The sequence below is a fragment of the Nilaparvata lugens genome, chromosome X (assembly GCF_014356525.2).
Source record: "Nilaparvata lugens isolate BPH chromosome X, ASM1435652v1, whole genome shotgun sequence".
Classification (NCBI taxonomy): Eukaryota; Metazoa; Arthropoda; class Insecta; order Hemiptera; family Delphacidae; genus Nilaparvata; species Nilaparvata lugens.
In genome coordinates this window covers 4225081-4250646 of record NC_052518.1, presented here as the reverse complement: position 1 = coordinate 4250646, position 25566 = coordinate 4225081, and the positions used below count along the sequence as shown (strand labels likewise).

General features: G+C 33.4%; 1 protein-coding gene across 9 annotated transcripts in view; it reads left to right on the top strand.

Annotated features, from left to right (window-relative positions):
- The first annotated feature begins 1349 nt into the window (after positions 1-1349).
- The window catches only part of LOC111055284 (inositol hexakisphosphate and diphosphoinositol-pentakisphosphate kinase), a 75869-nt gene continuing 51652 nt past the window's right edge, over positions 1350-25566 (top strand). For 6 of the 9 annotated variants that reach the window (XM_039442262.1, XM_039442260.1, XM_039442261.1 and 3 more), the window contains exons 1-6: positions 1350-1815; positions 6665-6844; positions 9541-9681; positions 17155-17245; positions 20741-20895; positions 24804-24905. In XM_039442262.1, coding sequence (XP_039298196.1) covers positions 1714-1815; positions 6665-6844; positions 9541-9681; positions 17155-17245; positions 20741-20895; positions 24804-24905 — 771 coding nt within the window. In that variant the 5' untranslated portion in view covers positions 1350-1713. Of the gene's footprint in view, positions 1816-5466; positions 5647-6664; positions 6845-9540; positions 9682-17154; positions 17246-20740; positions 20896-24803; positions 24906-25566 lie in introns of all 9 variants that reach the window. The other 3 variants (XM_039442263.1, XM_039442256.1, XM_039442257.1) reach the window with 3 other exon arrangements.

Sequence of the window (25566 nt, the reverse complement as noted above, 5' to 3'; positions counted from 1 at the left end):
TAAATAAATTGATTCTTTCAACAGTCCATCTTCCAGTAAGTAATCTCTCAATCAATCTAGAGAAGATAATATGGTGTTATGATAGCATGAAATGTTTTCTCTGTGAATGGTTGGATAAACCCAACCTTATAGGAAGTGGGTCATAGGATATATATAGGTTGGTATAAATATACACGCCCATATATAGGCTAGTACTTCCTAGGGATGAACCTAGGAACTCGTGTATTGATTTCTCACATAGAGTGAGCGTATAAGTTTGAAAGTTAACGTGGTTTGCCATTCGAGGGAGCTTTAGCTCATTGTCTTCAGCAAGAGGACTTTAAATGTGTCCGTCAAAATTCAATCTAAAATTAAAACTTGGAAATTGTTTAGTCAGATAAGAATGAGAGAAAAAAACAGTTATGTCATATGCTGTCCTAGATGAGAGCATTCTAGTTTTAAAAGTGATTTGAGTGCCTAATAATACAGACAATAATATACGTATAATATACAATATATAGACAATATAATAGATTGAGACAACAATATATATTTGGTTTTGTTCTTTTAATTCAACATAATATTGATTGTAATTATCGCATCACATTCTAAATTAGATAGCCTATATCATATGTCAGATACATTACCATTACAGGTAATAAATAAGGTATAAATATAATTATTTTTTAATACAATATTAATATCAGTTCCATTGAGGCATACGTGATACCCTACTGGTAATGAATTGGAAAGGTGAGGATAGGATTTTGTTGTACACATTTTTTTTACTGTTTTAAATTTTATAGTATATTTGACATTTGTTACAACAACACTTTGTGTTTCATGACAATAAATGATTATTGATTATGTTCTTCAATGTTATTTTCCATCACAAACTGCTTATTATTAAATCAATTTTTTCAATTAAAAGGAACGATTAGCAGTCAGATTTTTTCCAATAAGTGAATTAACACTCACTGTGACAACGGTATATTATTTATTAATAAATTATGAGTAATTCATTTATTGTAAAAAATCTTACAGCTAGTCGTTCTTTTTAATTGCAAAAAGTGATTATTGATTGATTGATTAGACAAATTATGTTTAAAAGTTGTGTTTCAGGCTTTGAATGGTAATATTCTTGTAATAGAATTATAAAATTATTTTTCAATTATTTTAGTAATTTTGTAATTATAGTTTATAGTTGACAAAACTCCCACTTGGAGAGCAGAAGCTGAGCGTTTGGTGACAGTGTGACATCCCTTTAATGGCTGACTTTCAAATTTGTACGCTAGTACAAGCTAGTACACTAGTACCTACCCACCCCTTAACTCGTCTGTGAAGCCACAGACTCTGCAATCAGCTGATCTGATTTTATAGTATTGTATTGTATAGGCTGCTTGCTGTTTAATTATCTAATCTTTCCAATTTTAAGTGCCTTCTTCTTTTGCCTTTAGATAGATGTATACGTAATTCGACTTTGAAAATAAGTCCTTTAGTATCATTATAATTAATTATTGTGTTGTGTTCTAGTTAGCTCTGTTATATTTTAATGTTGATAAATTAGGTCGAGGCTGAAAATTCATTGTTACTGCATAAGGGTTTAATTCTATTACTTTAGTGTAAATTATTCGAATAATATAGCATTTTGTAATTTATTCAAGTTTGTAATAATTTTAAGTGAAGGTACATGAAAAATATCATTGTGATGATTCCTTCACCAATGTTTCGGAAATGTCTTATACTGAGCTAGAGCATGGTTACCAAGGACTTAGAAAGGCAAGGCCAGCGTTTTATTTTGGAGATGAAGGCACAGTGAGGTTTTTTAAGGGAAGAGTAAGTGATAAGGCTTAATTAATTAATAATCAGTTACTTTTTTATTTTAAGTTAGAACAAAATTACAAAGATTAATAATATAAGCTACCGTACTGCACTAGACTAAAGTACACATAAAATTCAGGAACTGATAATTTTTTTAATTACAAATAATTACGAAGTGATATCCTTATTCACAATTATATATTCCAGTATAATGTATTATTTTTATAACATAAATATATATATATCATAATACCTATTTAAGAAATTCTTATCCATAATATTAGAGATAATAATAATAAAAATAATAACTCCAAAGAGGAGTTTTAGTCTCATGCAGTGGCGGTCCCCGTTGGGTGGGGGGTGATGGGGGGTATATCGCCCCCCAAATATCTGAATTAGCCAAAATAAATTGAATATTGAGCTCAAAAAGTTCTTAAACTTTAAATTCCACATTTTTATTTATATCACTTTTTTGGGGTATTCCAGACCCCCGATAGTCGCCTCCCCCTCCCCTAAAATGAAATCTTGGGACCGCCACTGGTCTCATGACTATAATGAAGTCCCCGTTATAATGGCAGTATTTGATTAACATTGGAGTTGCTATCATCATCATCATCATCATCATTATTATTGGCACTACAGCCCATGTAGAGCCTTAGCCTTCACAACCACATCCTTCCACCCCTCTCGACATTCTGCTGTTCTTCTCCATCTACTTACACCCAGTCTTCGCAAATCCTCTTCCACATCGTCAACCCACCGCTTTCTTGGTCTTCCTTGTAATCTTCTTCCTCCGGGTTTGCCTTCCAGCACCATTCTTGGCACCCTCCCTTCCGGCATTCTGCACACATGACCAGCCCATCTCAGCATCATACTTTTCACAACAGATAAAATACTGGTCTCTTCGAACAATCTTCCTAGTTCCTCGTTTGTTCTTATCCTCCATATTTCATTTTCCTTGATTGCTCCAAAAATTCTTCTTAAAATCTTTCTTTCCCATCTCTGAAGCAGACCTTCTCGTGTAGTCAATGTCCAAGCTTCGGCCCCATATGTCACTATTGGTCTTAAAACTGTTGTGTACATTTTTTTTGCCTTTTTTTGACACATTTACACCTTGCTATCAGTGTCTATTATTCGACAAAGTACAACATAGCATTATCCTTTTCTATCTCCGCAACATTGCCAGATCGTTTTTCAACAATGTAGAAATTCAATTAATAAAATAAAAAATATGTAATCTTTATTATGAAAATTTATTGAATCATTGGAAAATATATTTTCTTGTCACATAAAATATTATTGATTATTTTAAAAAAAGTATGGAAGGTAGTGGCGAGGCAGAGAATCGGCAACACTGTTCTCCTATGGGGGAGTGACTCTTCACTATCATTATTTATTTATTTATTTATTAGAACAGTCACAAACACGATATTTGGAAAGAGAAACAGGCAATTGCCCAAAACTTCTTCAATTCCTTGATTTTGGCACATAAATAGTCCAAAGTGAGGTTAAGTTTAAAATTTCTGTTTTCACCAAAGATTAACTTTGATCTCACTATTTAATAGGCCATATTAAATAGTCGGGTCACATGTTTTATCAATTTTAGATACGTTAGTAAGTAAGTTTAGGTTAGGTTCATTTTGATCTGAGCTAGCGAGTTAAAACTGTTTTCTGGCTTATTTTGAACCATAGATAAAATATAGAAACATAAAGCCCTACTTTATCTACTCTTATCATATTATTAAACCAAATATAATACGGTACTATTGTATTTGTAATATTGTTTATTTGTACGATACTATTGTATCCGTATTTTATTTGGTGATTTAATTTAATTTTATTTGAAGGGCTCACTTCTACAACTAAGTTCAGCAACGTTGAAGCAACGCTGCAAGGAATAGCAACGTTGAAGAGGTAGAAAAGGATAGCGCTTATCATTCAGCATAGCAGATAGTTCTATCCTTTTTTACCTCTTCAACGTTGCCAGTCGTTTTTCAACAATATTTAGAAACATAATTAATTTACAAAATATTCATCTCAATTAGGACAACAAGAATGAACCGGTAATATTACTGGTATCAGCTATCCTCTATAGAAGGCAGCGGCAAGGCAGAGAATCGGCAACGCTGTTCTCATATTTTTTCTCCACTGCCATTATAATGTGGACATCACTATAATTGTATTACTTATACCACAAAGGAAAGGACAAAGTGTTCATGAAATCCGTGAATAAAAAAATCATGGATTTTTGCAAAATGGTCAAAAATAAAAATCGCTCAAACTTTCACGAATGATAGTACTTGATGAGGAGGAACAATAATATGTCAAAACATTGGCGAAAATCACTGCTTTACTTCAGTTATAAGCATTTGAAGATTAGTGATTTCTCTGATCTGGGAGTAGAGGAACGATTTTTTGTTTCAGTGAATTACTCACCCTGATGTGCGATATTATATTAATTTATTTTGTTATCCTTTTTATTGTACCGTAGGCCTACTATTATCCTTCCAGATATGTTATTAATGCTCGTGATGGAGTTTGTCTGTGAGCCTTCTATATTTGTATCAAATAAATTCCTTTTTTTGTACTTTTATGCTATCTGATATGTTTACAGATGGAACTGAATAGAGAATGCATTTATTCAAATGCTAATTAATACATAATTATTATTTAACGAAAATCCTAAATAAATGCTGTAAATCACCCCGAAGACTTCTGCTACTGCAGACATTTACAACAGGGTTAACAGCTATCGAATTTCCATCTAGCTGTTAACCCTGTTGTCAATGTCTGCAGTAGCAGAAGTCTTCGGGGTGATTTACAGCATTTATTTAGGATCTGATATGTCATTAAGTTCGTACTGAAAATATATTTTCCATTGATTAAATAATAAACTTCCCTAATTGATATTAATATTTTGAAAATTAATTATATTTATACATTGTTAAAAAACAACTGGCAACGTTGCGGAGCTAGAGAAGGATAGCACTATCTGATTTGTCGAATGATAGACAAGGCCAGCAACACCAATGTTAATATCAAATACTGCCTCTATAAGGTCGACCTCAATATAGAAGAAGCAATATTTAGGTTAGATTCAGGAAGGTTAATGAAGTGGAATAGTATGAAAAAATATATAAAGAGGAAGAAAAGTTGAAAATAGTAGAGCTCAAAAATAATCACCAATTAAACAGCAATTGTCCACTTATATACCAATAATTCGCTATTCGTCATTAAGGAATTTATAGATTGATATATAAGTGAACTGAAATTTGCGTAAAACTAAGTCAGACTAACTAAATCTGTGAATGGTTTATGAATGTAGAGGGTATGAATTGTATTAGTTTTGACTAGATGGTAGTTAGTAGCAAATGGGTTCTTATTATTGATTTGTCAGGTGATTGGGGTTCAAATTCACTCTCATTTTGTATCAGCTGGGTGCTCGTTCTCAGATTTCTTCATCATCTCTCTTTCATTCATTCATTCATTAAATCATCACAAATGGAAGCATATGTGCGGCATTATCATTCATCCACTCATTATCACCTGGGCTTAAAATACTCGTAGAGAGTTGTCTTTGAAAATCTATATAAATAAAAATCGAGCCTCAAATTTTGACATTCAATAACTTTTTTATGTGTGAACCGAATTTGATTTTTTTTTCAGTTGTGTTTGCTATGTTCAGGAGCAGATTTATGGCCTATCAAATTTATGATCCGACTTCAGGACTCTTTCCTACGGTCCTTCAAAGCTTTCATGTAATCCTTATGGGAAAAGATTTGTGAGCTGGCCACACACAGAATAAAAATCAGCTGTTATAATCATTACGTCATCCAACAGCCGTCGGTAGATCTGTTTTTCTATTTTCTTTCTACTGATTCACAAAAGTTTAATTCTAAAGGTGCGTACAAATATACGCTCCGCGAACATGGCAATTCACTTTTAATCAGCTGAGTATATCTGTATTTTTACAGAAACGTTAAGATACAGATATAAAAATCTTGGCATCAGCTGATTAAAAGTGAATTGCTCGTGTTCGCGGCGCGTAAATCTGTACGCACCTTAATAATAATGCCGCGGTACGAACGACGTCCAAACTTGGGTCGTAGAACTCGAAATGCTTTAAATTTAGAAAATCAGCAGCAAGGTGATATACCATTCAATTTCCCAGCAAGCTGAATTCAACTATATCTAAAAATACAAACTGCTGCACAACTAACTAATCACATAGGAAGTCCATATTGAGATATAAATGTAAATACTGATTGTTGGATAATTTTCATAAAAATATAGTGCATCAGATTAAGCTAAGGCTAAGCACACCTGAGGAAGCGCGGCTTGGTGATACAACATACAAAGAGTTGATCTTATGGAGATTGCCTTATTACACCGTTACACGCCATGCCCGATTCAGTGTGTGTGTGTGTGTGTGTGTGTGTGTGTGTGTGTGTGTGTGTGCTTTCATTCAAACCAATAAGCAAGAAGCATCTAGATGCAAAATGCCACATCGCGCCTCCTCAGGTGTGCATCCAGCTAAAGTTTGTCATGAGATGCATTAAGTAAGTTTGCCGGGCCAGCTACTAAGTAAATGTGGCGAATCATATGATTTCCACCGCCACCTGTGATGTTTTCAACTAGCATAGTTTGTTTATCACTTGTAACAATTTTATTTTCATATTTATTAAAAGTTCAATTTTGTCATTCCAACATTAAAATTAATTCATTATTCATTTCGTTCCATTTAATCAATTTCGAAATAGGAATCATCAAATTAAATTCCTATATAAATAAGGTTCGTACTGGAATTTGTCTGTGACCCTTTTTATGTTTGTATCGAATGAATAATAGATAATTTGAATTTCAGGGCAACCTGACAGAAGTGGGTGACGATGATAGTTATGGAGAAGATGGCAAGCAAGTTGTGGTTGGGGTTTGTGCGATGGCGAAAAAGTCGCAATCCAAACCGATGAAAGAAATTCTAACTCGCCTTCAAGAATTCGAGTATATCAAGATGATAGTCTTCGCAGAGGAAGATATCCTCAAGGTCTTATAATCATTATTATTACAATTTTCTTATTGGTATTTTTCTCCTTGTCATGATTTATTGAAAAAGAAAGCACAGGGTAAAAGAAAGGAGACGGGGCCGCCGAAAGAAATGGATGAACAGGTAGAAACTCCAGTGACCCTTCAGTGGTCGCCTATTCTTAATGAGTATCGACATTTTCGTGGACTATTTCTAAGGATTCCACTCCGAGGAATAAATTGGTGGCTCAGTCTGATTACTTAAAGGCATTTTCAGCTGTAAACCAGTGGTAGCCTACATTGATTGGATAAACACACACATTACTATCGATTATAAATACAAATATAGTCGAACTAAGAACGTATTATTTTTCATTTTTTTATAAAGATTACGTCCTTTTATACTTATCCTTACTTCATATTATATTCAGTGTACATGATGATACTAGATACATTACATAGACATATCATCAAATATGATGAATAGCGCACGTGGTGTGTAACCACGAACTGTATGTAACTCAAGTCAGTCTGTATACAGCTTGTGAGCAGGTTGAGTTTCATCAAATGAGCCATTGGGAATAATTCAATATTAAGTACTTGATCACTGATCTAGATTCAATAATAAATTTTAGAAAATACAAGTAACAGATGTAAGGTGCAAAGTAATAGATGAGTCCCTACTAGTTAAAACTGCCTTCAAGAAAACACTCAAGGGGCCACTCCGGCCACTAATAAGGGTTGAGAGGACAATAGAGTGTGATAGTTGAGAGTTAGAGGATGCACCTTTTTGGAACAATAGCCCAGTGTACAGGTAGCGCGGCCCCGCGGCCCCGCCTCCTTTCTTTAACCCGAAAGCACATACATATGAAAAAACTTAAAATATATGTATGCATGAAAACAGCAGGCATTTGTCCAAAACTGCTTTTATCCGTGAAATAAAAAGTCCAGAGATAATGACGTAGAGTTCATGATTTGATTTACATACAATTTCAAGTCAAAGAAACGTTTCAACTAGAATTTTGAATTTATGTAATTAATTTCCTCACACACAGGTTTTGCCCATGTGAGGAACCTTCTTCAAATTTTGTATATGTATATTCTGTATTGTTAGTATTACCTAAGAAGAAGAATAAAGATAATTTCATTTTTTTGTGTAGTTGAGAAGTTGATATTGTGGTAATTATTCATATTGAATGAAAAAGACTGAGAAATTGTCAAAAACCACAGATTTATTGATACTTGGAAAGACTGGTTTCGGTTATTACACCATTGTCAATCTCTGATAAACAGAGTTTATCAGAATCAGTTTATCAGAGACATTCAAGTAATTGATAAACTGATTCTGATAAACTCTGTTTATCAGAGATTGACAATGGTGTAATAACCGAAACCGGTCTTTCTAAGTATCAATAAATCTGTGGTTTTTGACAATTTCTTAGTCTTTTTCATTCAATAATTTCAATTTCAATTTACAAACATGAAACCAAACAAGAAACTTCTATCACAATTGAAAAAATCAAAATACTTAATATATGTATTTTGTACAGGAATAGTAAGATTCAGATATAATAAGCATCAGCTGATGAAATCTGGAATGTGCGTGTTCCTGGCACATAAGTCTGCACGCACCTCAATATAACCTATATACTCAAGTGATTATCTATTTATTTAATTTCATAATACACAAATCAAATACATGATCAGAAGTATTATAATGGATGAAGTTGATTATTACGGCGAGGCAAGACATCTTTCTGCAACGAGGATCTCTCTGTCAATTAAAGCCATAAGCATAAATAAATGAATTAAAGAAATAGAAAGAAAAATAAAAATGTCAGTACCCTTTTTGAATTATTTAATCACATGTTTCGTTCAAGTGATATCACTGTCCGATCATGTTGTGATTAAATAATTCAAAAAGGGTACTGAGATTTTCATTTTTCTTTCTATTTCTATAAAAAGTAGCCATATACAGAAAAGAGATAGATGAATTAAATGTTTATTATAAATCATGTATCCTCCAAATGATGAACTCATGATCCAACAAATTACCAGGAATGCATTTTTGCTCATTATTTTGATTGCTTATTGATATTTTCTGATGAAATTCCTTGCTTTTTAGTCTGTATTTAGAGACATCATTTCGGATACAACATGAGTCACAGGTTTCATGACAAGTGCAGAGATTGTATATATGAGTTTAAAATCTACAATTTCCATATTTCATTGTTGCATGGTTTCTTTCTGTAGCTTATTATTTCAAATTAATCTTTATGACGATGTTCAACTTTTTATTGTATTACATTTATGATATACTGTGTTGAATGAATTGATATCTTATCTTATCTTAAAATAGTTTAGTGAAGCTCCTCTTTAGCTCGTTTGGAGTTGGCGTTCCAAGCTTCATTTGGCACTAAGCAGTTGTGGCAATTTTCGATCTTAGTACACCTGGCAAAAAAGAGAAACTCATCAATTGATATTGACGTTTTAGTTGATATAGGAGCATTAAATTTACAATAATTACTAATGTAAGAAATAGACGTGAATGTGAAATTCAATTACAAATGTGTCACAAAAGCTTTCAGTTTAAGAAAACATTTAATTTCTTATATTAATTTATTGACATCCAATTATACAAGGTTTTAGATAATTAAGAGATTCAAATAATTGCATTGATAATGAAAAGTGAATTTCATCTTTATTATTTTGTTCTAGAAGGCAGTCGAGGAATGGCCTACTTGTGATTGTCTGATCTCATTCCACAGCAAAGGATTTCCATTAGATAAGGCCATTCAATATGCTACATTGAGGAAACCGTTCATCATCAACAACTTGCATATGCAGTATGACATTCAGGTGGTTCATAATGATTTTATTATTTTAATTGCTCCCCTTACTTTTCCCACAACATATTTTGTTTGGATTATAAAACACAATAAACATTATCAAGTACCTTTTATTTCATCACAACACAATAATTATAGTTCATGATGTTGCCTTAGCAAAAGATTTGGAAATTTTACAAGTTCTAGTTTTATATCAAAATTTAATATGTATCTCATTTTTGGACAAATCTTATGATTTGAATTTGTATATCAACTACTGTAATTCTATTGACTCTTTGAATGTTTCTATTTTAATTTTTTATGATTGCATATGTATATACAGGGTGAATTACAGCATTTAATTTGGATTTTCGATTGATAGTAATAACTTGATTTCTAATAAAACTGAATAAGTTCATACAGCAACAAAATAAGATAAAGATAAATTAATGAAGTCAATTCAGTTTGAATTATACAATCCTATTTTCATTGAAGTTTTCAAGTTCATGAAACTGGATCTTATGGATGATCATCATATAAACATACAAACTATCATTTATTCAATGTCGTTTGTTTATTTCATCTACACTTGAAAATAGCTCTTGAAGAGTTGAAACTATAGTTGTATAACTTACATATAGGCTTTTTACGAACTCCCTACAATACTCTAGGACATTGTTAACTTATATACAAGCTGTTTACGAACTCCCTACAATACTCTAGGACATTGTTCCTGAGTAAAAAACATATCTAAATATCATATTCAAATTGTCCGGAAGTCTTCAGTTTATCACACAGCGACCATTTTGCTTTTTTAACTTATTATTTTTTTCTAAATAATGGTTGAACATACGATATTGAAACTTTGCACAATCATTTATAACAACTCGATAAAGCTACAAAAATTATAATTTTTCAAATTCATGAAACAAAATGGCGGTCACTTGAAATTTTGTTTCTTAAATAACTCAGAAACCGTTGGTTTTACAAAAAAAAAATACAGAAATAACTTTCTTTAGTAAAGTTAATTGCCTATCGATTGATACCAGATTTTTTAAGATTGGGCCAATATCAACTGAGATATGAAAGCCTTAGTGATAGGTGACCACTGAAAGTTTGTTGCAGTGCAAACCAAGGCATGCTAATAGAGTCGCCTCAATGTTGCAACAATCTCTGTTTGCATTGCATGTTAATAGAAAGCGATTTTAGGTCATTTCAAACAATAAAATAACGTTACATAACCCCTCTAAAGGTAGATCCAATCTTAAAAAATCTGGTATCAATCGATAGGTAATTAACTTTACTAAAAAAAGTTATTCTTATAATTTTTTGTAAAAACATCGGTTTCTGAGTTATTGAAGAAACAAAATTTCAAGTGGCCGCCATTTTGTTTCATGAAATTGAAAAATTATAATAATTTTTTGGTAGCTTTGTCAAGTTGTTATAAATGATTGTGCAAAGTTTCAATTTCGTATGTTCAACCATTATTTAGGGGAAAAAATAATGAGTGAAAAAGCGAAATGGCCGCTGTGTGAGTAACTGAAGACTTGCGGACAATTTAAATATGATATTTAGATATGTTTTTTACCCAGGAACGATGCCCTAGAGTTCGTAAACACTCTGTATATAAGTTATACAACTATAGTTTCAACTCTTCAAGAGCTATTTTCAAGTGCAAATGATATAAACAAACGGCATTGAATAAATGATAGTTTGAATGTTTATATGATTATCATCCATAAGATTCAGTTTCATAAACTTGAAAACTTCAATGAAAATGGGATTGTATAATTCAAAATGAATTGACTTCATTAATTTATCTTTATCTTATTTTGTTGCTTTAATGAATTTATTCAGTTTTATTAGAAATCAAGTTATTATTATTAATAAACGAAAATCCAAATTAAATGCTGTAATTCACCCCGAAGACTTCTGCTACTGCAAATATTGACAACAGGGTAAACAGCTAGATGGACATTCGATGAGCACTACTATTCAAAAATTATTTGTCAGCTCGAGAATTGAACCCAGTACCTCCTAATTGCCGGTCAGGAATGCTTACCCTTACACCAAACTGACAATCTCTGGATAGCAGCGCTCATTTTATATAAAGTCACAGTGGCCAGCCAGTCTACAGATAGAAATTACTGGGATATTGCAATTATTGAAATGCTAATGACTTATTATTATTAAACGAAAATCCAAATTAATTAAAATGTTTACCCTGTTGTTAATATTTGCAGTAGCAGAAGTCTTCGGGGTGAATTCTTTCTTTATCCGGCGCTACAGCCCTAGGTGAGCTCTGGCCTCCTTTACAACACGCCTCCATTCTTCCCTGTTCATGGTTCTTTCCTTCCATCCTCTCACCGCCATCTTTCTCAGGTCATCCATCACTTGGTCCACCCACCTGTTCCTTGGCCTACCTTTCTTTCGTCTGCTGTGCAACTTGCTATTAAAAACTATTTTCGGCATTCTAGCTTCACTCATCCTCATCACATGCCCCAACCACCTTATTCTTTGGGCCTTAATGAAGCGTACTATATTTTCTCCTTTTATTAATGCTTCTATTTCTTCATTTTTTCTTATTCGCCATTGCTGCTCATTAACCTGAACGGGACCGTAAATTCTTCTTAGTATGGATCTTTCAAAGATTTTCAACGCATTTTCGTCAGCCATATTCATCACCCAAGTTTCTGCCGCATATGTTGCCACTGGACGCACCAATGTTTTATATATTGTTATCTTGGTGCTCCTGCCGACCAACTTACTTTTAAATAATCTAACATTGGCATAGTAGGCCCTATTAGCTGCTTGAATCCTTTCTTTTATATAAGCATTATTACCTGTGGCATTTATTGGGCATCCTAGATACTTGAAGTTCTCTACACCTGCAAACTTTTTGTTATTCACGTAGATATTTCTTGGTACTCTGGACTTGACTGCTGACACACACAGATATTTACTCTTGTTCTCATTTACAACCAGTCCGACTTTTTGTGCTTCAATTTCCAGGATTTTATAAACTTCTTTCAAGCATGCCACACTTCTAGCCATTATTACCACGTCATCCGCATATGCACATACTTGATGCATCTTGTTGAATATGATACCTCTCTGATCCACCCTTTCAATAGCTTTTTGGAGAGCAATGTCGAACAGTACTGCTGAGAGCCCATCACCCTGCTTTACACCAGCATTAAAATGAAAGCTTCTGCTCAGCCTATTTCCCATCTTCACTTTGACTGTAGTAGCAGCCATTATCATTGTGATGAGGTTAACAAGCTTACTCGGAATACCAAAACTCTTGAGTATCTGACACAGCTTAGGCCTGATGAGACTATCAAAGGCTTGCTTAAAATCAATGAAAAGGCAGTGCACATCTATTCCATGCTCATAGAATTTTTCTATTATTTGTTTTATTATAAAAATCTGGTCAGTTGTACCCCTATCTCTGCGAAAGCCACACTGGTATTCACCAAGTATATTTTCTGAATATGGCTCCAGTCTATTTCTTATGATTGCAGAGAAAATCTTATATACAACATTCAATAGGGTAATCCCTCTATAATTCTGGCACTCCATTTTGTCTCCTCCCTTGAAAATCGGATGAATAATACCCCCTCTCCATTCTTCAGGCATCACTTCCTCTCTCCATATTAGACCTATCAGGTAATGCAAACTTTCGAAAAGAGTTTGTCCTCCTTCCTTGATCATTTCTGGCATGATAGTATTCTCTCCTGGTGCCTTACCATTTTTCATTTGTTTTGCCACCTGCATTATCTCTTGGATTGTTGGAGGATTAGTAACATCGTTTTCTATTTGTACTTGTATTTCATCCTCATTTTCATCAATATCTTCAATATGTGCACGGTTCAGAGTCTCCTCAAAATATTCCGCCCATCTATCCATCATGCTTTCCTCACTAACCACTTTCCCATCCTTTCCACGGTATACCATCATTCTTGGTTGGAATCCTTTCCTCATTTTATTTAACGCCAAGTAGAACTTCTTGGTTTCACTCATTCTACTCATTTCCTCAATATATTCCAAATCGCGCTTTATTTTTTCTCTCTTTTTTCTTCTACAGATTTTATCCGCCATTCTCCTTTCGTTCTTGTAATTTTCAAAGTTCATTCTGGTTTCTTTTTGTATCATCCTCATACGAGCAGCGTTCTTTCTTTCTATAGCTCTGCACTCATCATCAAACCATTCTGTTCTACCCGCTCTATTCACCTGCCCTAGAATTTCCTTTGCCACTTCTTTTACCGATTCTTTTATGACTTTCCAGTTCTCTTCTACGCTTTCTCTTTCACCTCTACTCCTGATTTCCTCATGTATTCTGTTTCTATATATTTCCTTGTACCTTTCATTTTTTAAATTTTCTAAATTCCATTTTCTCGGCTGTATTTTATTTTTCCTACAGTCGTCACTTATTTTCTCTGTGAGGACTGCCTTCACTAAATAGTGATCCGAGTCACAATTTGGCCCTCTACAGCTCCTAGTGTCTATTATGGAGGATGCGAATCTTTTCCTTATTACCACATGATCAATTTGATTGATCGTTCTACCATCTGGCGATTTCCATGTACCAAGATGTATTCTGTTATGAGGGAAGTGTGTGCTCTTAATATACATATTTGTCCTGGCCGCGAAATTTGCTAATATCCATCCATTCTCACTTGTTATCTCATGGATGCTATTTTTCCCTGCAATGCCTTTCAATTCATCTTCTTTTCCTATCTTAGCATTAAAATCTCCTAGGACCACCAGTATATCATACCTAGGAATTCCATCGCACACTTTTTCAAGCCCATCATAAAATTGCTGTTTTTCTTCTTCACCCTTATCTTCTGTAGGAGCATGTACCGATATTAATGAAATATTCCGGAATTTACCTTTAATTCTCAATCTACATATTCTCTCATTATCAGGCTCGACTTCTAATAAACTCCTTTTCACGCTCTTGCTTATCAAGAATCCGGTACCTGGAATTCCTTTTTCCTACAGTTACGTTGAAAAGTGGCCATTGCTGCACTGATTACAGAACGCAAAGAATCACTTTTCCGCTCTAGTGCGGGAAAAATTTTTCTGCACTCCAGATTTGCAACATGGTAACGCAAAATACTTAGTAGGTTATATGGAGCAACAGTGCAGCAAAATCAAAATGAAGTTGGTAACAGTGACTGCTGTGGCTGCTATAGTGAGCAGTGGTGCAACGAAGCACAACGAGCACCTTATTCATTATATATTATAACCAAGGACAACATTTTTATTCAATTTGACAATAAATTAAGGTTTTCATCAATAATAAAATTACACAGAAAAACATTTTATGCATTTCAGGCAATTTTACCCATAATTACCCACTTTTCATATTCAATGGTAACTGTAGGAAAAACTTAATGTGAAATACGTGCGCAAAGTTCCTATGCTGCACTCAACAAACCATTCCGCCCTCGCCTACGGCTCGGGCGTAAACGTTTCTCTCGGTGCAGCAAACTGTCACTTTGCGCACTAGTTGCACAAATAACTATTCTTTCATCTGAACCACTGTACACAATTGAGCATTCCCTTTTATCAATCCTTCCTTGTCCCTGCCATCTCATTTCCTGGAGCGCAACAATATCTACTTTTGCATTTTCTATCTCTTTCATTTTCCCAGGCTTCATCATTGTCCGTATATTCCATGTACCTATCTTAATATCACTACATGTATCAGTTTCCAAATCCAAGTCAGTTTCCTTTCCATAAATTCCTTTTCTCCGGTTACCGATCCGAGGCCGTTGAGTTGGTTTCATAACGATTTGATTTTTTCCGGGGCAAGGTTGTTGGTCTTACGCCCAACCCCCTACCAGGAGGACCAGGGGATTTCCTTCCCTTAGCTGATGAAAATCTGCTAAAAAGTAAAAGGAAAATAAGTAAACGAAGAGTTTGTCAAGGAAGGCAGATAGGAAAGAAAGGGTGTGCTTGGCTTTTCGGATGGCGGGACATCGAGATGCCCCATGCGGACACGGGGCGCTCACCATCCGACAAGCCAAGCACAAAAGCGAGGGCGGCTCAAAAGCAAAGTCAATGGAAAAAGAGCTCCGGTAGCAAAAGGAAGAGAAGAAAGGATTTGGGAAGAAGGGCTCCGGAGCGGGTATCTGCAGCCGCCATGAAGCGACTGGGCGATGGGATCCCCAACCCCGACGCCGAGCTTCGGGGTGAATTACAACATTTAATTTTGATTTTCGTTCAATAATAATAATTAATTCATTAGCATTTGAATAATTGCAATATCTCAGTAATTTCCATCTGTAGAAATCAAGTTGAAATTTAAATTTATTCTTCCAAAAAAATACAATATATTACAATGTATAACTGAAAACAGTGGAAAAATATTGTTTTGAACAACCCCTGAGTTAATACAGTGTGGGGTTGTTCATGTTCCATATGCATTTTTTATTCTCTTGGTTAGTATGGTTACAGTGTTAAACAAATATATAAAAATTAAACAAAAATAAAACAGCAGAGCACTGCATGAATAGAAACTTAAAATATAAACTATAAATATAATGCCTTCTATATGAATAGTGAATATGATCAGATCCAGTACCAGAAACTATCAAGTTAAAATTTGAACAATAATGAGAGAGAATGCTAAATAAAACTGTAATTAGATAAAGCTATAAAATATAAGAAATAAATTTAGCTGAATTAAACTCTTGAAGCTTGAATAATGCAATCTGGTAATTTGAGCGTGATGAAATGCCATACATACATAATAAAATTAATAAATTAATCTACTGAAATGAAATTTCTTGAAACAATGTTTCCACTTCATTCCTCTCCAATAGCCAACTCTTGGTCAAGTGTCAAGTTATTACGATGTATCATGTTATAAGAGTAACTATTGTGAGAATGGGAGCTTAGACAAATACAGATGTATTTATTATTTTATTCTCATTGTCATAATATATCATATTCTAAGTTACACACATTTGATTGGTGACCTGCTAAGTAACTAGTTACCACATATAATGGTTATTTGTATATTAATAGACCTTTGATTAATGTACCTTTTTTCTTAGGGCCGGTTTCCGAGCTCGGGATTTAGCCAAGTTCTAGACTTAAAACAGCTGGAGTCAGAAAATTAGCTTTCCAAAACGGGGCGTAGTGGCAGTTTTAAATAACAGTAGTAGCAGTTTTTATTTTCTCATTTCTATAATTGGAAACGTTTTTCCTTGACGAAATTGAACATTTCTAAATAATTCAGAATAGCTGAAACTTTACACTATTTTCTCTATATTTTATTTGGTGTTTAATTTCTAGTTTTTTTTAAATATAATTCAAACGTGACTTTGACATTGACTACGACTACGCCCCGTTTCGGAAAGCCAATTTTCTTACTACAGCTGTTTAAAGTTTAGAACTTAGCCAAATCCCGAGCTCGGAAACCGGCCCTAAATTATTATAGTTTGTTGTGAACTGTCTTCAGTAATAATTGAATCGTTGCTGCTTTCAGGATAGGAGAAAGGTATACTCAATTCTTGAAAGCGAAGGTATTGAAATTCCTAGGTATGCGGTTCTTGACAGAGACTCTCCTGACCCGAAACGTAAGTATTGCCTTGAAATTTATGTGATTATTTTATTCATAGAAAATAGATACAATTCAGGTGTCAAAAACTGGCATACGCCTAAAACGGTTTTAACCTTCATTTAAAATAACCGTCATGTGGTTTATTTTATGTATTATATCAAATAATCAATAATTTATTAATAAAATTATTACAATGATCTGTAATAAAAGATATCATAATCTCAAAGGAAACTAAACTTAGCTTGTATTCCTCTTTCAAATTTTAATGGTAATGAAGTCCAAAAGTTCATGTGTGTCACACACTTGATATTTCTCGTCCGAGAGAATAATAATTAATTGACAAGTGAATTTAGTAATGCTGTTGGTAAGCCGAAATACACTTTAAAGCATAATAATTTAATAATTTTGAATTGGAAAGTAAATTTCGAGCCACAAACTACATCATAACAGCTGACCTTCTACTAATAAATAAGAAATTGAAACTAACTAATCTTAAAGTATCTAAATACTTATATACTCATTTATATTCGAATTTACATGTTTTGTAAGATGGTACCTTGTCAAGCAACATCTATTAGGTTTGCTTATTGATTCAATAAACATTTTTCTATTATATTATAAATAAAATCCTTACTCTGCTATCGATGAAGTATTATCTCAGAGTCCTAAATCTCAAACAATAATGTGATATTCACACGTTCAAGGTAGTCATTTTGATGATGTACTTATTGTATGAATCAATGAAGAATAAAGTGTAAAGAGTCTTATGTATTAATTGGCTTTTGGGTAGGCAGATTCGCAAAATAGTTTAATCTTTAGTTGACAATTGAAGGGGCTTCTGTGTATTCGATTATGTATGGGGACATTTTAAAGATGTGTAATATAGAATATCATGTTTTGTTGAGGATGAATAAGATGTATGAAAAGTTGTCGAGTTCGTTTACATTGAAATGTACGCTATTCTTTAAAAAAATTGTTGTAGAGGTTTGGAGTTTTATACTCAACAAACGGTCAGATATCAGAACTGGTTTTGGAACTCGCACATAAAAAAGTGCATTCGATTTTATTTATTTGAGAGGTTTATTTCTAATTTATCTTTATAATGGACCAAAGATGCAGTTTATATCATGATACTAAACATACAGCTGACTTTTGATATGCCTCAGTTATCATAGTTTGTTACTTACTGATATTTCAATTTCAATTTTATTTTTTATTCACGTATGGTACAATTTTAACAACACAATTACAATTATAAAATGAATATTAGAACCCACATAGACTATTAAGTCCGTGTGTGGGAGCAGTTCTTAAGATTAATGCTGTGTTACAATAAAAAATATTGGGCTATAAGTATAAAATACATACGGTAAATGAAATAAAAATATATTATATTTAATATATTTTCAGGATTAATTATATAAAAAAATCAATTTAAATTCGAGAAGGAAGAAAAGATAGATCCATTGGAAGAAAATTAGGCAATCGGCTTGTAATAATACCGATTTTTATAATTTATTGATAATTATTATTTTCATCACACCAGAACAGTCGGAATCGCTTTTTGCAAAATGTATTTGGTAAGAAAAACAAATTAAAATTTGAATTTCAAAATAAGTTGATTTGATTAAATTCTCTGCATCCTACCATCCAACATGCATTAACCATTCAGAAATTCTGCGCTTTTACACTACAGTGACTCGGCCCGCCCCAGCCTCAACTATTTCTGGAGGAAGGTTTCTATACAGCCATTGCGAAATGTAAAATGAATTGTGCCTTTGCAAACTGATACTAATAGTAGGATTAAATAAACGTGACATTGTTTGGTTTCTAGTTAGATGAATGTGTTGAATCTCTCGGAAAAAATGTCCTTATTATGGAAAATGTAAATTACTAAAGTTTTTATGAAAATCTGCCTAACATTCATTACTGGAAATATATTGAATAGTAGATTGGTGGGAAAACGCTGGTTTTTTTGTAATATGGTTTTAATTATCAACCTCTGGGCGACCGACAGAGGCTCCAAGACCGCCAATGACGCACCTCCCCACGCCAGAATGCCATACTGCAGCAAAGACTGTACATACGCAAAGTACACTGTCCTGCAGCGATCCACAGTAAGCTCTTGGCCCAGCCGTGAGAAGGCATAGATTAATTTTCTCAAACGGTTCTTCAGCCCTTGTACATGAGGAACCCAGCTTAATTTACTATCCGGGATGACTCCTAGATATTTATAATGAGCAACCCGTTCAATTATGCCACAGCCGCAGGCCTCCGACTGAGGATCGTCACAAGTGTGCATCCTTAACACATAGCGATCACAGTCAATATCTTGTCGACCAATAAATGGAAGATGTTTGGTTTTTCCAATATTAACTGTAAGGGAGTTATGGTCAAACCAATTTTTAATTTTGGCAAGGTCATGGGATGCATGCTTCATCCCACGTGCAGCCCTCATATACCACAGCCGTATCATCCACAAACAAGAACAGTTTCCCTTTAATTTTAAATTTGCTTATATTATTAATATAAATCAAGAACAATAGAGGGCCCAATGTACTACCCTGGACTACTCCGTACTCTATTGGTAATAGTTTGCATATAATATGGGGACCGAGCTTCGTTCTGGAGTACAAAAGCATACAAAATTTATTACGAAAGAATAAATTATAATAACGTTCATAGTTCATACAGAAATGTTCTATCTAATCACAGTAAATTGAGATTAATTCCTAGAGGAATGCAAAAATTTCCCTCACAAAGGCCCGGTTGCACAAAAGCCGGTTAAATTTTAATCCTGATTAATTCCACGTGAACCAAATCAGAGAAGACCATTTCAAAGAGATGGATCTACTGGAATTAATCAGGATTGAAAATAACCTGGCTTTTTTTGCAACCGGCACCAAGTACCTGATTGAATGATCACAAAAGTTCAATAGCTGAATCATAATATTTTGACACAGTCCCACACACATGAACTCACTCACTCACTTCTATCATCAACAGACGACGAAATAATTATTATCAGCTGTTTTTCCAAGGATGAATAATAATTATCCTTTTAATGTCCTTCAGCGAGTTTTCCCAGGGATGAGACCTAGTGCAATTGAATCTTTATATTATAAACCTACTATGTTCTGAATTTCGTGAGAATCGTTAAAGCCGTTTTCGAGATCCGATGAAATACAAACATACAAACATCTAAACATCCATATAAACACAAGTTCCTCGTTTAATAGTGTAGGATATCTTGTTTCATAACTAGTGTACAATTTTGTAAATTGCAGCCTTCATTTCAATGCTTTATTTGTCATTTCTATCACAAAATTATACACTAGTGATGAAATTAGATATAACAAGAAATAACAAACTCATGCATATTAAAAGTCAGCTGTACAAAATCATATCATTCTACCATTATCTTATTATAGAATTCATAACAATAACACCAATCTTTCATTTTACAGTGTAAACCTGTGCAGTGGAGTTATTTTGGATTTGTGATTTTCAGATCATGAACTCATAGAGTCCGAAGATCACGTTGAAGTAAATGGAATTGTTTTCAACAAACCGTTTGTAGAGAAACCAGTGTCAGCTGAAGACCACAATATCTATATTTATTATCCTACATCGGCTGGGGGAGGGAGTCAGAGACTGTTCAGAAAGGTAACTCTATTTCTATTGTGAGGTCCACATTATAATGGCAGTGGCGAAAGAAAGGAGAACAGCGTTGTCCCTTCTCTCACTTGCCACTGCCTTCTACGGAAGATAATTTATACCAGTAGAAATAGAAATAGAAATATTTATTTGTCATAAGGGCTATGCCCTATACAAAGAGTTGCACACGAACATCAATAATAGGTACATAAACTACAAAAAAATCAAAAACAGAGCAGACTAGAAAGAAAAATTGATAATCACAGAAGCACAATTTGTAACATCAACACAATAAAGACTAGGTATAACAAACAGAATAAATGATCCCGGATCAATAACAGTCAGGTCAATCAGGTAACGATGCTACGATGCTACTTGTACACTAAAAAATGGCACATTGCAAATTCATCAATTATGGCACACCCTCTTCTATTTAATGATTCCACAGTGTATGAATAAATATCTAATATTTTTTTCCTTGAGAAATCTGAAAGTAAAACTATAATCTTATCTCTATCGTCCACAATATTATAATATACATACGTCGCAATGTACCGTTCTCTTACATCCTGATATACTCCACAGCTCAATAGAAAATGGCTCAAAGACTCATTCTGAGTGTTGCAAGATGGGCAGGCTTTATTAATGTCAAGTGAATATCTTCTACTACCAAATTTATACCAGTATATCTGATGTAATATTAATTGTTCATTCTTGTTTATAATAATTATATTTTATCCGTCAAGAAAATATATTTTTTAATGATCTAATCATACATTTTCATAATTGACATTGAATATTTTGTTACCTAATTATAATTCTACATTGTTGAAGAACTATCTGGAAACGTTGCGGAGTTAGAAAAGGATATCTGATAACTACTAGACTGAAGTTTGCTTATAGATTCTTAATTTATAAAGGATGGTTATAGGCCTGCTTTGTCGAATGATAGACAAGGATAGCAACACCAATGTTAATCAAATACTGTCATTAAAATGTGGACCTCACTATAGTCAACTAAATGATACATTAATTTTTTCCTCTATTAGTACATTCTCTTATATAATTTTAAATGATTGGGAGAGAAAACATATGAACCCAAATTTAAATAGCACTTTGTGCCGGTTGTACAACAGCCGGTTAAATGTTAACCGTGATTAATTCCACGAGAACCAATCGGAAAAGCCGTTTTTAAAAAAGCCTTCATTGATTGGTTCTCATGAAATTAATCACGGTTAAAATTTTAACGGCTGTTGTGCAACCGGGCCTTTTACTTTTTACTCACACATTGATTTCCAAAAAGAAAATTGATTGGTTCAATGAGAAATTGTAGGAACAGTCGAATTCGGTATTCCTCAGGGATCCGTCCTATCGGGGCCATTGTTTCTCATCTACGTAAATGAACTATGCAATGGGTCATTCAAGGGGGAACTTACTGCCTTTGCAGATGACACCGCTCTTTTCTATCGGGCCAAAACACTAGACAAATTACACATCGACATGCAGAATGATTTAATAGGGCTGAGATGGTGGTTTACAAACAATTTTATGATAATGAGTCCCAAAACAAAATTCATGATCTTTAGTATTTCAAGAGATATCCGTTTTCCAACGCCATTGAGGTATCATATTCTAACTTGTACCGAAACCACTATCTGTGATTGTTAACTTGAACGAGTCGAAGAAATCAAATACTTGGGGCTAGTACTAGATAATAAAGTCACATGGTGAAAGCATCTAAACTATTTGAAACAGAAACTCATGAAATACATAAGAGTATTCTATCTCTTAAGATCAGTGTGTAACTCCATTCTATTAAAGTCTGTATACTATGTTTTGATAAATTCTAAACTCGAATATGGTCTAGCGTTGTGGGGAGGAGCATACACTGTAACCCTGAGGCCGATAGTTGTTTTACAGAAATCTTTCATTCGCATTATCTCCTTCAAAGCAAAGTTGCAACACACAGCATCTCTCTTTACAAAATTAGCTATACTTCCATTGAAAAATTTATATGTCTACAAAGTGCTCAGGAACTTCTTTGATAGAAGCATTAATGGCAATGAGTATTTTAATTTGAAAAACAATAATTTGAGAAATAAATACGAAGCTTGTATACCTAAACCAAATAAAAGTCACTTCTTGAAATTTTTTTCTTATTTGGCTCCAAAGTTCTACAACCTGCTGCCCTTGGAGATTATGCAGTGCAAGATACGATCAAGGTTTTTGAGAGATGTCAAGAGATTTGTAATGGAATGTGAGAATATAGATACCTTTTTTAGAGTTCTCATGTAGACTTGTATATCATAATATTGCACAATATACTTCGAAGCTAAAATTGATAAATCATCGATACTGTTATGTAATATGTGTGACTTCATATGCGACTGTCGGCCTCAGTAACTACATTTTAGCGCTATAGTTTTGTAATCAATTTTATATCACCATCTCAAACAGGTTTAGTAACTCGAGATGCAAATACTCAATTGACATTGCATTTTATTTTTGTAATAGTATTTTCCCATGTTGTAAAATTTGTATTGCTTTTATTATGTATTTCTAAGATGTTGTAATTTTATATTTCTGCAATTATAATGGAATATTTAACTTGCCAAACCCTATTTCCTTATCAGGTGGAACATAAAAGATTATCTGATAAAAATTAGTCAGGTTCTCGTAGTCCCCCCTGCATTTTGCATATAACTTGTAGAATTGATATAAATAATATGATGTAATAAAGCTTACTTTTTTATAAAAGCTTAGTCTAGAGACACATTGAAGATGAATTGATATTCGAATGAATGAATGGACAACTGCAAAACACCTGGTGGTTCAGGGCAAATGGTTTCCTATTGAATAATAATAAGACTCAACAAATGATTTTTAGCTTAAGAGAGATTCCAACAGATAATAGTGTAAATAATGTCAAGTTTCTAGGTAGGTATATATATTGACGAAAAATTAATATGGAAGCCACATATTGAGTATGTAAATAGTAAATTGTCTAGGGTTATCTATTTGTTGAAGCAATTAAAAAATTATGTACCTGATAGTACGGTCAGCCTATTTTGCATTTTTTCAAAGTATTTTTCTATATGGCGTGTTGTTTTGGGGTAATTGTAGCCATGTTAGCAGTGTACTTTTACTTCAGAAAAAAGCCATCAGGATATTAGCAGATGCGCGTAATAGTACTGAGCATTGTAGACCTTTGTTTATTAAGTTGAGAATCTTGACAATCATAAATCTTTATATATACACTGCTCTAATACATGTAAAAACAAAGGTAGAGAAAATTCCAAGACATACCATACATTCTTATGCAACAAGAAATAAGAATAGACTGAATATATCATTCCAAAGGCTTTCAAAGTCAATGAATAGCTACAATATTATTGGTCTGAAACTGTACAATAAGTTACCTCTAAGCTTAATAAATGAGTCTACAGATAGATTTAAAATGAAACTTTTCAACTGGTTAGTGAAAACACCAATGTATTCTATACAAGAGTTCTTGGATTCCGATATGATTATTGATGTTTGATTCCTTGATTGCTTAAAGCTTTTCTTTCTCGTTTCAACAATTTGACAGGGCCTTGTTTGTACTGTTGTTTGTATAGTGATGAATATTTGAATTCTTCTGGGCTTACTTTAGATGTAGTTATGTTTATGTGTTTATATATGTATATCGTATATACTTTCAATTACATTAACTTATAACCTTCTGACTTGCATAATGTTAGTATAGTTTTGACTTTGTCTATTGCCAATGTTGCTTAATGACAATAAAAATTTATTTATTTATTTATTTATTTATTTATTTATTTGCAACATTTATTTACTATACTATTCTTGATATACTAACTACTAGTTCTGAACTGATTTTAAAAAAATAATTATTTTCTTGTTGACGTCAACAGATTGGAAGCAGGAGTAGCGTTTATTCGCCGGAGTCCAGAGTGAGAAAGACTGGATCTTTCATCTACGAGGATTTTATGCCCACTGATGGAACCGATGTTAAGGTTTGTGTCAGTCTAGCACAATATTCAAGTTTAGCACGCGATTAGTTGCACGGACTTGCAGAACGTCAGTGCTCGCGCGTGAGCATTTTGCTCACACTCACCCTTATGGCTCCCTAGACTATAAACTGTTGGTTTTGACAATACTCTTTCGATATTTATTAATTTCAAATCTTTCTCAACGTGTTTTATGTTATTATATACTATTTAATAGTATATAATAACATAATACATGGAGGAGATTCCAAAAATGAATACTGCATATTATTGACTGAGGTTGATTGGTTTTAAACACTAATTTTCGTTTAAATCTTAATCTTTCTCATATAATAAATATTAATATTAAAATTCTAATCAAGGAAATAAATGAACCCAAAGAAGAAAAAAGGTTTCACAGGGTGTATATATCTGGATAGTCGGAGTATCGTCGTGGTATTCCAGTTAATCCTAAAAAATGTTTTATTGTTAGAATTTATCATTTTAATGGGATAAAATAATCTACTCATGAATGGAATGAATCTTCTTCTTCTGCTTCAATCGTCCGATTGGTTGGCAGCTTTCCATCTTTGTCTGTCCAGAGCCAGCTGTTTTAGTTGGGTATAGCTCTGGACCCCAAGATCCCGGGTTATCTGCTTCAAATATTGTAGCCGGGCTCTTCCACGAG